Below are 17,666 nucleotides of genomic sequence, written 5' to 3'. Positions count from 1 at the left end.
AGGCACCCCCTTCTATGCTCTCACTCCTTTATCACATTTATCCTACTAGATTGTAGGTGTGTGTTTTTTTAATTTAATTTTTTATTATCTATCTATTTATCTATCTATCATCTATCTATCTAACTATGGCTGCGTTGGGTCTTCGTTGCTGCACGCGGGCTTTCTCTAGTTGCGGTGAGCGGGGGCTACTCTTCATTGTGGTGTGCGGGCTTCTCATTGCGGTGGCTTCCTTTGCTGTGGAGCATGGGCTCTGGGCGTGCGGGCTTCAGTAGCTGTGGCACGCAGGCTCAGTAGCTGTGGCTCCCGGCCTCTGGAGCACAGGCTTAGTAGTTGTAGCAACGGCTTAGTTGCTCCGTGGCATGTGGGATCTTCCTGCACCAGGACTCGTACCCGTGTCCCCTACATTGGCAGGCGGATTCTTAACCACTGCGCCATCAGGGGAGTCCTGTAGTTGTATGTTTAAGTATCTGTCTCCCCAGCTAGACACGAAGCTCTCTTGGGATACATACCCTCTAAACAGGTGAACGTCGAGTTCAGCCCCGCCCCCCCCGCTGTTCCACTGGAACTACGTTTCCCAGAAGGCCCAGCGTCCTGGGCATGCGCAATGGGACGCAAGGAAGCGACGCTGTTTCACTCTGGCTGCCTCTTCGTTAGGCTGGGAGGCAGAGCCTGAGCCGTGCCCAGGCCCAGCGGGGGCTGCAGCCTGAGCCCGGCGGTGTCGTCCGCCTGCCCCCCCGCCCTCCTCAGCCTCGGTGAGAGGGGCGGACAGGCCACCTGCTCGTCGCCAGGGCTGGGGTCCCGGGGACGCGGGGGAGACCGAGCCGATCTGGGACCGGAAGGGGGCGGGCGTGGGCGTGAGGGAAGGTTGGGCCAGGCCGGAGAAGAGCCCCGGGGTGACGGGGGAGGGGGAGGGGATTGTGGGGACCGGCCTTCGGGTAGATGTCCCGGAGGAGGGAGTTGGGGGAATTGGGAGACGCTGGGAGCTTAGCACCGGACCTGGTGGGAGGGTGAACGCCGGGGTGGAAGCCGAAGGGCTAGCAGGGGGAGGGGCGCAGACACAGAGTTTGGTCCGTCTGTGGGAGTGTACCCTTTCTCACAGGACTTGGAGGAGGCGGTAATGCCACCGGCTGCCCTAGTTAGCGTTTGGGTTCTGCTGGGGTCTGCCTCCCGGTGGACGGCTCACTGGAGCCAGGGGCTGTACTTCAGGGGAGTTTGCCTCCTTAGTCTAACTCCTAACTCGCCTCATGTAGGGTCTGACTTCCAGGAAGTGCCTATTTCCTGGGACCCTGGGTCACTTTCTTGGGGAGGGCATAAGGTATATGCAGTGTAAAGGATTTAGGAGGCTTTTTTTTTCCCCCTGAAACTACCCTTTCTCAGCCAGCTGCTGTCCCCCACACTGGTTCCTCTTCCCTAAGTGCCAATAGCAGTGGAAGTAGTTTGTGCAGAGACGCTTGGACCCTTAAGAAACTCAAAATATTTCTGCATGCTATCCTAGCTCCTGTAGAGTCGTAGAAGGTGGTCTTTCGGGTAACCAAAATCAGGCTTTACTTAAACCATCAGTATGACTATAACTAGGCTTCTTGTTCATTTGCCATGTGACCTTGGCCAAATTTTTTCCCTCTCTGGTGTGTTGCTTCCCTGGATACCTACACTGCAGATTGGCTTTCGAAGTCCTTTCAGGCCTTTCTGTGGAAGGGCTTAGTGTGTGTTTGTTTGTTTTGTGGGGTTGTTGTTGTTTTTAGCCATCCCCTTGGTTATTGAGTGGGCAGAGGGAGACTACTGTACCTTCTGCTCTGCCCAGGCTGTTGGAAAATGAATCTGGTGGTTTCCAGTCCCCAGCCACAGCACACAGACTGGACATCTGTGTATTCGTTTTCACTAACTCCTGTTTCTCAATTTAAAACCTGATCATCTTCTTCCTTGTTGGCAAAGGTGCCTTGGAATTCGTGTTGCTGAGTCAGGAAGCCTTTCAGATTTGCCCGGTTTTTGTTGTTTGAATTTTATATCAAGATGGGAACTCAAACAAGTCATTCCTCCTAAGGATCTGGTATCTCCATCAAGAAGGCACAGTTTGTGCCAGCTCTCCAGAGAGAAAAGGTGAGAGCCATGGGGACTTGACATTGCTGCCTTCCCAATCTGGTTTTCAGTAGAGAAAGTGGGCACTGGGGAGGGTGGAACTTGAGGTCCCCAGGATGAAAGTGAGCCCTGGGAGTTGATTGTTGATTGCCAACTGTCTCAGATAAATTCAGGTGGCTTCCTGCCAGCAGCTTCTCCTGTTTAACCAGTCTTAGAAGATGCTTTCCGCCTTCAGACGCGCTTTATGGGATGAAGGACACGAGTCACGGTTTCTGCATTTGAACTGGAAATTTTAGTTTCTTTTGTTACTTGAACCTTTACTGGGTGCCTCCTTTTTGTCAAGCCCCATGCCCAGTGCTGGGGGTACAGTGACCAGGCGCAAAAGTTCTGTCTTCCAGGAGCTCATTGTTTGGTGGAAAAGATAAACAAACCGTAGACAGTGACAAGGTGGTGTCAGTGTGACACATGTTGAGGAGTGGATAATCACAGGGCGGAGCCCAGCCCACCCTTGCCCAGGAGGGAAGGTCCAGAAGCCTCCAGAAGCTGACAGCTAAGGTTGTGAAGAAGGAGTAGGTCCCAGGAAGTAGGGGGCGGAGCCTGGCAGAGGAGTCAGTATACGCAAAGTCGTGAAGAAACCTGGCACGTCTGGGTCACTATAAGCAGGCTGAAGCGACAGCGTGTGGATGCGGGGCCGAGAAGCCTGGAAAGGTAGGCAGGGGGCTGAGCGGGGGCTTTTATGGGTCATGCCAAGGCTCAGGGGAACAGAAGGATTTTAGTGCAATTCCAGGAAGGGCATTTTTCTTTTTTCTTTTTTTTTTTTTTTGCCGTGCCACGCGGCTTGTGGGATCTTAGTTCCCCGAACAGGGATCGAACCTGAGCCCCCTGCGTTGGAAGCTCAGAGTCTTAACCACTGGACCACCAGGGAAGTCCTAGGATGGGCATTTTATGAGCCATGGCTAGAAATGAGCCAGATGAGCTCCCTGGCTAGAAAGCATGGAATGGATTCGATTGTTCTCTTCGTGACTGTTTCCGTACACCACTGCCAGCTTCTGGTAGGGGGAGGTAGGCAGGGGAGTTTGCCCTCTGGCTGCTCTGGGTCTTGTGAAAGAGAGGGAACTGTAGAGGACAGACCGAATGCCGTGGAAGTTGGTAAGAGGGGATTTTTCTTTCAAGTGGGCACATCCCAGCATTCTGGAGGTGTTTAAATGGGGCCTTGAAAGTGTGGGTCAGCTGAGGATGGGTGGCCAAGTGGGTGGGATTCCGGGTAAAGTTGAGGCACGGAGTTGGGGAAACTGGCGGTATGTGGGGTGGCAGCTCATCACTTACGCATTTTAGGATGGATCGGGGAGGGGAAGGTGTAGATGGAAGAGGGTACTGAAGAGAGATGCTCTGGCAGCTACTGTTGATAGGAAGGGACCAGACCGTGATGGGCATTAAGCATCAGCCAGAACGTGAACATTATTTCTAGAGCTCTAGGGGAGGTGCGGAAGAGAGAGGGTCAGAACTGGATCGGGAAGCTCAACCTCGCACCTGCCTCTGGGGTGGACGAGGAGAGACAGGAGTTGGAGAAGCCAGTGGGCAGAGAGTGCTTGTCAAGGTGAGAGGCAGAAAGGTCCCAACCAGATGCTAGCAGCGGGGTCTGAGGAGGCGAGGAGAGGGCAAGCCGGGGCAGCCGCTGGGCTGGGGGAGAAGGCGGAGGAGGGCCAGTGCAGAGCCAGGGAATCCAGGAGGAGAGGGGCGTCTGCAAGGAAGGTGGGTTTGGCTTCAGACCTGTTGAAGGTACCGAAGAGGCCGGCAGGAATGGGGCCACGGGCGAGGGAGGAGCATCCCTCATTCATTGCACACACGCTTAGGAAGTTGTGTGCCCGGGCTTGTGCTTGGCACTTGGAGTACAGAGAATTAAACAGTCCCTTCTGTGTGTTTGTTTTAATTTTCACCTCAGGTAAACAGAGAACTAGATTAATAAACAGTGATCACTGTTCACGCCCAGCTTGCTTTCACTTGTTTCTGAAATTATTTTTTTTTATTTTTCTAATTTTTTTTAGCGGTACACGGGCCTCTCACTGTTGTGGCCTCTCCCATTGTGGAGCACAGGCTCCGGACACGCAGGCTCAGCGGCCATGGCTCACGGGCCCAGCCGCTCCGCGGCATGTGGAATCTTCCCGGACCGGGGCACGAACCCGTGTCCCCTGCATTGGCAGGCGGACTCCCAACCACTGTGCCACCAGGGAAGCCCCTCCGAAATTATTTTTAATGTGTTGTAAGTTCCTGCATTTCAGCCATCCACAACAAAAGCCAGGATCTTGAAACAAAATACACATCCAATCATTTGATCTTTCCTCCCATTCCCATCCTGAGATAACCATTATCCCCTCACTTTCATTTTTATGTAGTTTTACAGTACCTGTGTATTCCTAAGGCACTTAAAAAAATATCGCTACAGTTTGTCCATAGTATTGCATGTCATCTGATTCATTTGTCTTGAATATTGAATAATATTCCATGGTGTGGGCAAATCACAGTTTATGCATCTGATCTTCCGTTGATGGGTACCTGCTTGTTTCCAGTTTTGCTGTCACGCGTGGACTGCTCTGAACATTTCCGTACACGTTTCCTGTTGCACATATGCAAGAGGATTTCTTGGGTATGAGCTGAGGGGTGGTATTTTGCTGGGTCATAGGGTGAATAAATGTCCAACTTTCGTAGTTGTTACTAGACTTTTTCTGAAGTGATTGTACGAGTTTTCACTCCACCAGCAGCAGAATGTAGGCCTTCCGCTTGCTCCACACTCTTGCCAACACTTGGTATAGGCTGACTTTTTTTTATTTCTGCCAGTGGAATGGGTATAAAATGGGATCTTTAGGATCTTGATTTCTGTGTCCCTGAGCCCTGATGTCGAACATCTCTTCTTAAGTTTATTGGCATGTGTGAAGTTTCCTGTAAATTATATGTTCACTTTTTTGCAATTTTTCTGTGGGGTTCCTGGCACTTTAAAAAGAAAATTGACGTGTAAGAGTTCTTTATATATCCTTGATTTTAATCCTTCGTGCTTATTTTGAATATCTTTTTCCAGCTTTTAACTTTCTGCTTTCTTTGAGGCATGTTTTGTTGAACAACCATTCTTAATTTTAACACAGTGAAATGTATCTCTTCATGTATAGTCAGCGTTCTGTGCCTTGTTTGAAAAATCTTTTCCTGACCATAATCCTTGCCTTTTAGGAGTCTGTGCCCTAGTGGAGGGGACAAGTAGATAATTGCACTCAGTTGTCACATGGACATTGGTGGTTAGAAGAGGCCACTTCTCTGTGCAGGGCAGGAGTGGATGTAGGAAAGATTTCACTGGGCAGAGAGTCTCAGGCTGGGAATTAAGAATTGAGTAAGTGGACAGGTGGGATGGGTACTCTTGGTGGGGGGTGAGGGGCATGAAACAGCCTGGCCGGTTCTGGGCTCTCACTGGAGTTGCCGATGGCTGGAGCAGAGGGCTTAAGGGACTCAGGCAGGACATCTGAAGAAAGATCTGGATGCTCTGCGTCCATGGAATTATTGAAGCCATGGGAGCAGATGAGAAGGTCACAGGGGAGGGTGGAGAGAAGAGAGGTAGGCCAGGGCCCAGTTGCCTGATGCAAGGAAAGGTGTGGCTCTGGGAAGCAGGTTGGGCTTCTCTGGGGGTGGCCCTCTCCACATGCTGCCTGCCGTGCTGTTGGATGCTGTATTTCACCCTCAGGTGTTGGGCAAAGACTGACATGTCTACAGAGGGCAGGCATGTCATAGGGGAGACTGGCCAGAGGCGTAAGCACTCTCCCACTTTTCAATAGAGAAACGGGTTCAAAGAAGTATTTCTCAGCTATAGTTCAGTGGGACCACGGTGAGGTCAGCAAACCGTGGCTCATGGGCCAAAGCCAGCCCACAGACTCTTTTTTTTTTTTTTTTGTGGTACACGAGGCCTCTCACTGCTGTGGCCTCTCCTGTTGCGGACCTCTTTTTTTTTTTTTTTTTTGTGGTACACGAGGCCTCTCACTGCTGTGGCCTCTCCTGTTACGGAGCACAGGCTCCGGACGCACAGGCCCAGCGGCCATGGCTCACGGGCCCAGCTGCTCCGCAGCATGTGGGATCTTCCCGGACCGGGGCACGAACCTGCATCCCCTGCATCGGCAGGCAGACTCAACCACTGTGCCACCAGGGAAGCCCCACAGCCTTTTTTTGTTAGTAAAGTTTTACTGGGACACAACCACGCCAGTTAGTTTATGTGTGGCCTTTGGCTGTTTTCACACTACAGTGGTGGAGTTGTGTAGTTGCAACAGACACCCAGTGTCCTACAAAGCCTAAAATATGTACCTTCCAGCCCTTTATGGGAAAAGTTTGCCGGCTCTGCCCTGGAGAGTTGTGGTAACTGTGGTAACCTTGAGAGTAGTACCAGCCACCACAGTGGTGCAGCTCGTCGTTGCTGGCTGCATAATGAATCTGGGTCAGGCCTGCAAATGTTGCCAGGTTTTCTGGTTTTCAAGAGAAGCTGGAAGTCTGGATTTTTTTTTTTTTTTTTAATGGTGGATATTCCAGTTTTTAAACATTGGCTCAATTTGTAAAAACTAAAAACTGTGTAGTAGGTCAAGCAGACACATCTGGCAGGCTGATTTGTCCACATCAGTTTATCCCTCTGCAAACTGATTTGGGTTTGCTTATACCTGTGGCTTCTCAGGCAAGTTGTTTATCTTTTGCCTCACTTTTCTCATCTGTAAAATGGAGATGATACCCTTTGCTCAGGAACGTGAGGACTAAATGAGAACACTTATACTTAGCACGGTGCCTGGTACCTAGTAAGCTCTTGGTTGGTGGCCACTGGTGTGATCATGGCCACTGTGCCTGCCACTGCTTACGCTGCTCCCCCATTCTGGCCCCAGGATAGGCTCTGATGACCTGTGGGTGGTCGGGTTGCTCCTGGCAAAGAAGGAGCAGCAGGCTCTTGGTGCCGGTGGAGGAGGTTGCCCACTGGGGAACTGTTGGTCACTGGGGCCTGCCCCCTGGCCACTGTGTGGCTTTCTGAGCCCCATTTGGAACATTCTGCTCTGACCTGCCCCTGGAGGGCCCTAGTCAGGCACCAGCCAGAAGAGGAGTTATTTCCCTTCTGGCAGCCCCACGTGCAAGGGACAAATCATGTGTAGTTCCTTCCATCTCTCAGAAGCCTAGTCAGGCCTGGGTGGCACCAGCGTAAGCCATCTCTTTTCTAGACAAAAGCCCTACCTTGCAGCGCTCCCCTGTTGTAATAGTTTGGGCACCTGGATGGTGTGTTTTTTGCACTTCCTTGGAACTCAGGGGTGGGACATGGTGTCTCTTGGCAAGGAGGTGCCGTGGTACTTTGACAGGCCTGTTAGTGAAACTCCACTGGGACGGGAGCAGCCGTCTGAAGTAATGATGGTAAGTAACAGTGGTGGGGTTTGTTTCATATTTACGATCTTTTGAAAGTGGTGGGCATTGTAGCGGTTTGTTTCTGAAAAGTAATAGTTTCCCACTTTAGAAAATGTGAAAAGTTCAGATATATAAGGAAGTTGAACCAAAGGTCTCTAATAGTTTCTGCACTCCAAGGCAGTCCTTAGCATTTTGGTTCCGTTTCTACTGCGTTTTCTCTCTGCTTCTCTTTTACCGAGTTAAAATAGTGCTGTGGGGAGTATCTTTATGTTGAAGTTTTTCTCTCATCTCCTTTGATAGATTTTTTAATGATCGTGTCAAAGCAAGTGAACATTTTTAAACCTCTTGATACGTGTTACCAAACTGTTTTCTGGAAAGGGTTTATCCGTCCCAGAAGTGTGACATCTCAGGGTACTCTCGCCAGCACTGAGTACTGAAATTATTTTTACTGCTTTAACAGGCAAAAAAATAATAGGCCATTGTTTTAAATTTGTATTAAAAACAACATGTCTAGCAAAGTAGAACATTTCTTTGTTGTGTTTGTGTGCAGTATTTGACTTTCCCATCTCCGTGGGAAGGCTTTCTGACAGTGCCCGGGTGGCCGGCTGCCCTGTAACAAGTCTTTGAAGGTCATGCTCTGCTTACCCGTCATGCGCACCGTGTCAGCTGGTGGAGTGTGGAGTTGCAGGCCCATGCTTCTTGGAAAGCACCTGAAAGTGACGCAGCATGGAACTAGGGTGTGAAGTCCACCCAGTCTCACTGGTCTCCAATCCGTGCCCCTCAGAACGCCTCTGTCCCGCACAACAGCTTCCTGGACCTCTCAGGAAGTAGGAATGGAGGGCAGCCCTTGTGTTCATAAGAGCACCCCACTCTTCTGCGTTTTACATATCTATGGGCAGCGTATGGTCACATTTGGAAAAGGGTTCTGCTGCTTATGAGAGGCTGGAAAACCCATCCAACCGCCTGAGCAGTGGAGCCCAGGAAAGGGGAGGTGACTGTCCCAAGATCACCGAGCATGGAGCCAAGGGTGAACTGCCCAGCTCAGGCCTGGGCCAGGCCACTCTGTATTTCGGTGGGCTTTGGGGGGAGGAAACGGGTCCTCACATGTTGGCAAATTGACAGTTGCCCAGTCTGGGCACCAGTTCAAAAGCCACGCTCGGGGCCTTATTCCTGGAGGCCGCAACTGTAAGGGATCCATTTGTGTGGTTCCCCTACCCGGAGGCCCACAGTCAGGCAGGATGAGTTTCCCTCAGATTCGTGCATCAGCTCAGGTCTTCTTGTAAAGCTTTTGTAAATCCCCTGGGAATAGAAAGACTCTTGGACACATGCAACTTTTCTCCTTTGTGTGAAACCCCTCTCTGGTAGGACAGTAGCGTCCCTCTGTGCCTCGGAGCCGTGGGGCTGTGCACAGGCGTTTGTGGCTAAATCTGACAAGAGAATGCAAGAGAAGTCAGGATGGTTTTTCTCGTGGTCAAAGTTGTTGATACATTTTTTTTTTTTTTTTTTTAATTTTGGCTGTGTTGGGTCTTCATTGCTGCGCGCGGGCTTTCTCTAGTTGTGGTGAGCGGGGGCTACTCTGCGTTGTGGTGCACGGGCTTCTCATTGTGGTAGCTTCTCGTTGCGGAGCATGGGCTCTAGGCGCGATGGCTTCAGTAGTTGTGGCACGTGGGCTCAGTAGTTGTGGCACGCGGACTCTAGAGCGCAGGCTCAGTAGTCGTGGCGCACAGGCTTAGTTGCTCTGCGGCATGTGGGATCTTCCCGGGCCAGGGCTCGAACCCGTGTCCCCTGCATTGGCAGGCGGATTCTTAACCACTGCGCCACCAGGGAAGCCCTTGATACAGTTTTTTAAAAATAACTTCGGTTCGATCATAATAAGTAATATGATCATTGTAGAACATTTGCCAGTACAGAAAGAGGTAAAGAATAAATATCCCATAACTCCATCACTCCTAGTAAAATGTCAGAATTGTTCCTTCCCACCTTTTAAAAATTAGCTTATATTAGAACCTGGTGTCACAGACTGGCCATCTGACCTTGAGTAAATTCTTAATTGCTTTTGGCTTTGGTTCTCACGTCTGTAAAATGGGGATAATCTTTACCTTCAAGGGCAGTTGAGGGTTGAGAGAGCTGGATGGCAAGAGCACCAGACAGAGTGCGTGCCACATAGTAGGTGCTCAGTAAATGGCACACCCGCCCGCTTGAGAGCATATAGTGTATATGGTTACATATCCGGTATTTTTAACTTGTCAACAGCATTATCCTAGGTCTGAAAGCCTTTTAAAAACATTTTTCAAGACTCGTATTCCATCATTGGGGTGTACCATAATTTATTTAAGAATTCCCTTATTCCATTATCATAAAGTGTTTAGGTTGCCCCCAGACTAAGGCTGTTTTCCCATGGCCAATTAGAATAATAACAATTTTCATAATTAAGAGCACCCTAAATAGGCCCGTCATTAGGAGCCGAAACAAATTAGGTTTTTGAACTGCAGCTTGGGGATGGCTGAGGCTGTAACAGAGAATGGGTGCATTGACACGGCCGCTGCGTGTGCATGGTTGCTGCGTTCCAGGGGAACATCAGTGGGTGTTCTGGGCATCGCGCCAAGTGTGCCCCAGGCGCCTGGAGCAGAAGGTGCTCCTCTCTTTTGGCGTGTGTGTTTTAGACCCTCTGGGATATTAGGCATTTGACGAGCTGCAGCCCCAGCTTTGGGTCAGCCCCAGCTCTGCCCTCAAGGAGTTCCTTTTCTGGGGGGTGGTGAGAGCGGGGACAGATACTGAAACCAATAAATGCAGTATGTTTGGATAAATGGAGAATGCAGTGAGGACGCACAGGAGGATGGGGTCAGCACTTTCTGTTAAAGGTGTGGCTCAGAGCGGGGTGCTGTGGCTGAGTCTGGAAGGATGGGCATGTTTGCTGGGGGCTTAGGCGCAGAGAGGATGGAAGTCTGGACATGGGCACCAGCAGGATCAATGTCTGGGAGGTGGGAAATGGCTCCGAATGTTCTGACACTTGCTAGAATTTGATGCATGTGGACAAAAGGTGGAGGCCTTGGTGTTAGTGGGGACAGTGGCTGGTCGTGGAGGGGCCGTGTGCTGTGTCTTTCTCATCTCTGGGTCTCTAGTACCCTGACAGAGCCTGGGCCGTCGTGTGCCTGCGGTCTGTAGGCCAAACACGTTCATGAAGAGCTTAGCTGAAGTTCTCGAGTGTAGTTCTCAGGCTGTTTGGCAGAGTTATCCGAGTTGGTTCATCTGGGGGTGTGTGGACATGCTGGAACATACCACGTGCGCTGGTACATGGGAGGCCCCTGCTGCCCGAGAGATGAGTGACGCCTGCCAGGAGGTGCCGGGGGAAAGTCTGGGCTCAGGAGTAATCGGCCCTGAAACCAGTCCTGTGATTTGTACCTGGATGTGGGTCCAGAGGCCTCTAGTTGCAGGCGCTGAGCTTATAAGCTCGCCAGCCATCTCGAGGGCATCCCGGGTCTAATCCTCCATGGCGGGATGTGTGCTTCTGTTGGAGCGGCTGGCAGCTCAGGGGTGGCCCTGGCCCCACTATGTGTGCTCAGAGTTATTGCAGGCCTGACTCATCGCCCGTGTTCTCAGGCCGGGTAGCTCAGTGCCGCCCTGGGCCACCACTGCTCACCTAGACATGAGGGGTGGGAGGTGCTGGGTTGGAGGGGAGCAGGGAAAGGGAGGGAGGCCAAGATTGGCTGATATCGGCTGTGTGCCTGGAGCTGTTCTGGGTGCTTTATACACACCTATCCATCTGAATCCCCTAGAAAAGCACTTAGAATAGAGGTTGATATGTCCACTTCCAAGCGAAATCGGGCTTGGAGGGCTTAGGTGCCTTCACCAGGTGACACAGGAGGGCTTAGAGTGCAGTGGGTATGCGGTGCGTGGGCACCACAGCCTGTGCCTCTTCCCTGTCACCTGCTGCTCCAGCTCTGCCTTCCTTGTGGGGCAAGTGGTACCGGCCTTCTCACTGAAACCCTGCAGGAGTACAATCTCAGGGACAGCAGCGAAAGCCCAGGCAGGGTCCCAGCCTCATTAGTGGCCATGAAAGTGAGTCACCAAAACCACCGGGGCCTCAGTTTTCTCGTCTGCAAAACAGGGACAAAATTCAATGTCTGTACTTAAGGGGATCGTGTGGGCATCGGAGCAGATGATGTGACTGGGAGCCCTGTTGGCACCAGGGCCCTATGTGGATGTAACAGCTGAGGGTGCTCACAGCTTGAGATGCAGGCTCCTCTCTCCCTTCCTCCCCTCCCCCCACCACTTTCCCTTTTCTCCCTTCCCCCTCTCTAAGTAAGTGGGGTGCAGAGAGGCTGAGAGGCTAGAGAGGGCTTAAGCATCCATAGGATTTTAACGTTTATTTAGGCGGAGCCCAAGGTAGAGCTCATGCTGAGCTTTCCTCGCTAAGAAAATGGGCATTAGAGCCAGCTGATCTGGGTTTGCCCTCTGTGCTACCACTTACCAGTGTATGTGTGACCTTCAATAAGACCTTGACTTCTTTGTTTTCCTGTCCATAAAGTGGGAGAAATACCGCCTTGTCAGTCTGTTTGGCCCTGTTCCTCTCTCACCCTAGGAGCTTCCACAGACCCCCTTTCTTCTTCAAACAGCTGCAGGCACGTAGAGTCTTCATCTGCCTCCATTCAGTCGTGCTTTGAGCTAATCCGTGTATAACACGTGCTACATGACACGGCCTGTGCTGGGGCTGGCGAGGTGGCTGTGGACAAGGCTGGCTCGCTGGGTGTCTGCCTTCTGAGGGGGCAGAAAGACAGGGACCGCCATATGTGTATATGGGCGTTAGAGTTCTGGTCGGGGCCGTGGAGGAGAAGTTCATGTGACAGATGGCCTGGGAAAACCCTGAGTGATGTAACTGGGCGGGAGTGACTGGGAGAAGAATGTCTTGGGAGATGGGTGTAAAGTCTTTGCAGCTGACCGCTGATCAGCAAGGCCCAGGCCCAGGGAGTGGGGTGCAGGGAGGCCAGAGAGGGAGGGCTTCAGCATCCACAGGATTTTGATGTCTATCTAGGGCCTGCCGTCTGTGGGTTAATGGTGCAGGAAACCAGGGCAGCCTGGAGACCTGGACAGAGCTAGGACCCACCCATGCTTAGAGTCGCAGCTCTGGCTGTCCTTGAGCCCCTGGTCCTTTCTGAGAGAGAGTTTTTTTTTCATCTGTAGCATAGCAGGTGTTAATATGTATCTCACAAACAAACCTGCTTTGGAAACCTGTGTGGCGTCCTCACAAAGGTATAAGGGGTCATGATGGCCCCAGTCCACAAAGGATTGGGGTGACTCATGAAAATACATATAGTATAAGAGGATACACTTAGTAGTTGGGCCAGAGGGAAATTATCGGTAAAAGGACAGAAGCAGGGCTGATGATTAGCACCCAGAATTCACCCACTGTGTCTTCCTGGACATTTGCAGAGGTAAGGAGGCTGCTTGATTGACTCCGAATTCTTCCTGGCTGCCTGAGCAAAGAGACAGGATTAGGTGCTTGGTTCACGATGCCCTGAAGGTTTTAGGGAAAAAAGTGACTGCGGAAAAGCACGATTTTTCCCACCCCCCGCACTGAGACTAACTCTGGTAGGGCCACCGTGTGTGTCGGTAACTGCATGTCTGTCTTGTTTCAGGTCTCCTGGAAGCGCTGGGCAATGAACCTGAGACTGCAGCCCAGAGTGGTCTGAAGCCGGTGGGGAGAACAGAGGGAGTCCTGGGGAAGATGGCCATGGCCCCAAGCCCTTCCCTGGCTCAGGTGTACACCAGCCCAGTGGCAGTGGCCGTGTGGGAATGGCAGGACGGGCTGGGCACCTGGCACCCCTACAGTGCCACTGTTTGCAACTACATCGAGCAGCAGTTTGTCCAGCAGAAGGGCCAGCGCTTCGGGCTGGGGAGCCTGGCCCACAGCATCCCCTTAGGCCAGGCCGACCCCTCACTGGCTCCTTATATCATCGACCTCCCCAGCTGGACGCAGTTCCGCCAGGACACTGGTAAGGCACTTCCTGCCTCGAGTATGTGTCCAAGTGCCTGTTTCGGGCTGGGCGTCGTGCTAGGTGTTGGGGGTCACAGAATTGACTCTCAGTGTTATCCTGCCCCTGAAATGCACACGGTCAGAAGGCGGGTGGTGGGAGTGATAGCAGTGTGAGATGTTCCTTAGTGGTACGGGGTGCCTTGGGAACACAGTGCAGAGGCCGTTCCAGCCCCCTTCCCCCTTGTCTCCCAAACCAGAAATGCCTGCTTCCACCCACAGGGATTTGAGGGTCTCGCTGGCAGCAGGCAGGCAAGCAGGCCGGCCGGCATGGGGGTGGCACACCATGCTAGTTAAGAGGGCCTGGCGACGGGTTCCAGCTCCTGTATGAGGGCTGTGCCACATGGGCAAGTTACTTCACTCTCCTGTGCACTCATGTTTCTTTCGTGTGTGTGCGTGTGTGTGCGCGTATGCGTGTGCGTGTGTGTGCGCGTGTGTGTGTCTTTTGCTCAGTATTACTGAGAATGGGGCTACCAACTTCTTCCCAGAGCTGTGCACTATCCCTGTAAATCAGTGGTTTTCAGCTGGGGGCAATGTTTGGAGACATTTTTGATGGTCAGGACTATGGGGTGGGGCGCTACCAGCATCTAGTGGGTAGAGGCCAGGGATGCTGCTAAACATCCCACAATGTACAGGACAGCCCCACAACAAAGAATTACTAGCCCAGAATGTCACTAGTGCCGAGCCTGAAGACTCCTGCTCTAATCCCTGTAGCAGCCTCCTCGAGGGTGTGAGGACTCAGGCTTCCAGGCAGTGGATGCAGATAAAAGTCCCTGCCTTCATGATGTTTGCAGTCACTGAGAAAGGCAGCGCACAAGATAAATGATTCGAGAACTGTGTATGAGTTAGGTAGCAATGAGTGTTTATCAGGGAATGGATGTGTAAAGCACAGGGAGAGGTCGTTTTGAAGTTTGAGCTTGGGTGGCCCAGTCACCAGGAAGGGCTGGGGATAGATAAGGAGGGAGGGGCAGGTCGTTCAGGGCTTTTCCATCCCTTGAGGGACTTCGACTTTTCTTCTGAAAGGAGGAACCCTGGGAAGATTAGGGCAGAGGAGTGATGTAATCTGATTTGGGGGTTAAGAGTATCCCACTGGCTGCTGAGGTCGGGAGACCAGGTAGAAGGTAATCGCAGTGATCACCTTTTTTTTTTTTTTTTTTTTTTTTTTTTTTTTTTTTTTTTGCGGTACGCGGGCCTCTCACTGTTGTGGCCTCTGCCGTTGCGGAGCACAGGCTCCGGACACGCAGGCCCAGAGGCCATGGCTCACGGGCCCAGCCGCTCCGCGGCATGTGGGATCTTCCCGGACCGGGGCACGAACCCGTGTCCCCTGCATCGGCAGGCGGACTCTCAACCCCTGCACCACCAGGGAAGCCCAGTGATCACCTTTTGACAAGTACTGTTGGAAGCATGGCCCAGATTGTCTTTCTCTCCTGAATCGTCAGATTTGGTTTATTAATATAAGCTAACCACAGGTGTTTGCTAATAGTTGCTACCTGGGAAGTCCAAAAGAATCTAAGTACATCCATGTAAGAGAACTGTGTAACAGTTAATAAAGAGTTTTACAGAGTTTTAGAGACATAATAAATACTTATGGCATAATACATGAAAACAGGAAAATTTTTCAGTATGATTGCCAGCTGCACCTAAACATACATGCCTAGGAGACTAGACGGGAAGGAATATGTTACGATATACGATATACGTCATGTGCTTTCCTCTTGGTGGTTGGATTATGGATGATTTAATTTTCTTCAGACATTTTGTTTTCAGTTTTTTAAGTCAGGCTACATAGGTTTCATCCTTAGGACTATTTTGAGCCACAGCTGGTCTTTGACCTAAGCGTCCAGCATCCCTCACTCCTGCTGAGAAGCGCTGGTCCCTCTCTGCCCCTTGATCCCTTTGATCCACAGTTTCTTTGCATAGAGAGAGCTCTCTACCCTTCACCCCAAATTTGGAGAGAATAGTCAATGCCAGCCTTTAGGTCAGACAGCAGCATGACCATATATACACCGTGATCGTGTTGTTTTATTTTGGTTGTAGGAAAAAAAGAATTTTTAAACTCCCTTTTTTGGGGAGGTGGTGAGTGGCTAGCAGATGAACTTTATATGTGCAACGCTCCTTTTAAAACAGGCACCATGCGGGCTGTGCGGAGGCACCTGTTTCCCCAGCACTCGGCCCCGGGCCGGGGCATCGTCTGGGAGTGGCTGAGTGACGACGGCTCCTGGACGGCGTATGAAGCCAGCGTCTGCGACTACCTGGAGCAGCAGGTGGCCAGGGGCGCCCAGCTCGTGGACTTGGCTGCCCTGGGGTACAACTACACCATCAACTGTGCCACCCACACGCAGACCAACAAGACTTCCAGCTTCTGCCGGAGCGTGCGGCGCCAGGCAGGGCCCCCATACCCAGCGACCACTGTCATCGCCCCACCGGGCCACACGGGAGTGGCCTGCTCTTGCCATCAGTGCCTCGGCGGCGGCGCAGCCGGCCCCGTGTCAGGCCGCTACCGCCACTCCATGACCAACCTTCCTGCCTACGCAGTCCCCCAGCCACCCCACAGGACCGCCGTTGTTTTGGGGGCCCACCAGACCTTTTCTCCGTACAACAAGCCCTCACTCTCTGGGGCCAGGTCTGCGCCCAAGCTGAGCACCGCCAACCTCTGGGCTGGGGCGCTGCCCTCCCTGGGGAACCAGCCCCTCTACCGCTCCAGCCTCTCCCACTTGGGACCTCAGCAGCAGCCCCCAGGACTGTCCGCTGCTGGCGCAGCCAGGTATCTTGCGTTACGCGGACGGTCGTTTTGTCCACCCGCATGCCTTGTTAGCGGGCTTGGGTTTCTGCTCTTCTTTAGCTGGGAAGACTCCCCCCAAAATGCCCGCAGACTCGGCACCTGCCTCCTCGGCTGTCCCTGCTGCGTCATCCCCTTTGCACATGCTCCAGCGCTGCACGTGTCACGTGGTGCTGAGGTGCCACGCTGTCCACAGCCTTGTGTCCCGGGGAGCCCACCTGACTTCTGGCACTTGAGTGCTGGTAGTTGCCCCATGGGTTAAAACCAGTGATCCTTTCATTGACCCAGGAGAATTGGGCTCTCTGAGCAGTTAAAGATTCTTTTGGCTGTGCCTGTGTGCCACATAGCTGGGGCCGGGTACCTGAGGACATTTCTCTGACTCCATCTGTGTGCCTGGCCCTGGAGTCACAGACATGGAAGGTTCAGCCCTCTCCCTGAGCCCACGGCTTCATCCAGGGAAGACTGTGAGCCCAGCTTTGGTGCTTAAAAGTTGGTTGAGGAGAGAGCAAAGTGCTGAGCGTGTTGGGGGTGGCAGCAGGTGACATAGGGCAGCTGCTGTGCTGGTACAGTCCGTCTCATAGGGCACCCTGAGATGATGAAATGGGCCCCGTCCAGACCAGATGGCACTTTAAAGTGGGGAAACCCCTGAGTGGCCAGTGGTGGGTGCATCTGGGATGCTCAGAGACCTGTCACTGATCAGGGGCCTCATCATCGATTATTATTGAGGGTCTGGGGCCTGGAGAACATTTTGAGAGCTCAGAGCGTTAGCCGGGATGGGGGCAGATTTCTGAGAGAGGGTGGCCTGGGCGGGTGGGGACTGGATGTGTAGGCCTGTGGCCTCCCTGTTTCCCAGGGAGTCAGCCTCTCGGTGCCACATCACTCACCCAAGCCCGCCCGCCAGCCCACCTGACCACAGGGAGGGCTGAAGCGTCCCAGTGTGGCCGAGGCCTCCTTGGCAGCTTCTCAGGCCTCTAGTATTTCTTCTACTTAGGTTTCAGAGGACCCTTCCAGCTTCGGTAAGACAGTGACAGCTGTCACTCACCAAGCACGTGTTATAGCCGGGCCCTGTTCAGCAGGCTGTGTGGGAGATTTCGTGAATCCTCCCAATGGCCATATGGTAGGGGATGTCCCCAGCTTACAGGGGAGAACATGGAGGCTGACGAGGTTGGCAGCACAGCCAGGAAGTGGCAGAGCTGGGATCAAACCCAGGCCCCTTGTGGGGCATGTGGAGTTTTTTTTTTTTTTGAAAAAAAATTTTTTTAATAATTATTTTTTTGTATTTTGGCCATGCTGCGTGGCATGTAGGATGGTTCCCCGACCAGGGATCAAACCCGGGCCTCTACAGTGAAAGTTCTAAATCCTGACCACTAGGCCACC

At 52.3% G+C, this 17,666-nt stretch overlaps 1 protein-coding gene across 2 annotated transcripts in view; it reads left to right on the top strand.

Annotated features, from left to right (window-relative positions):
- The first annotated feature begins 716 nt into the window (after positions 1-716).
- Positions 717-17,666, top strand: part of DTX2 (deltex E3 ubiquitin ligase 2) — a 34,026-nt gene continuing 17,076 nt past the window's right edge. Inside the window, exons 1-3 of one of the 2 annotated variants that reach the window (XM_065891920.1) lie at positions 717-752; positions 13,116-13,472; positions 15,638-16,274. In XM_065891920.1, the coding sequence (XP_065747992.1) occupies positions 13,205-13,472; positions 15,638-16,274 (905 nt within the window). In that variant the 5' untranslated portion in view covers positions 717-752; positions 13,116-13,204. Of the gene's footprint in view, positions 753-13,115; positions 13,473-15,637; positions 16,275-17,666 lie in introns of those variants that run through there. The other variant, XM_065891919.1, reaches the window with a different exon arrangement.

The sequence above is a fragment of the Phocoena phocoena genome, chromosome 15, assembly GCF_963924675.1.
Source record: "Phocoena phocoena chromosome 15, mPhoPho1.1, whole genome shotgun sequence".
NCBI classification, from domain to species: Eukaryota; Metazoa; Chordata; class Mammalia; order Artiodactyla; family Phocoenidae; genus Phocoena; species Phocoena phocoena.
Note: the sequence above shows the minus strand (reverse complement) of the source record. Positions and strands in the feature narration are given on the sequence as shown.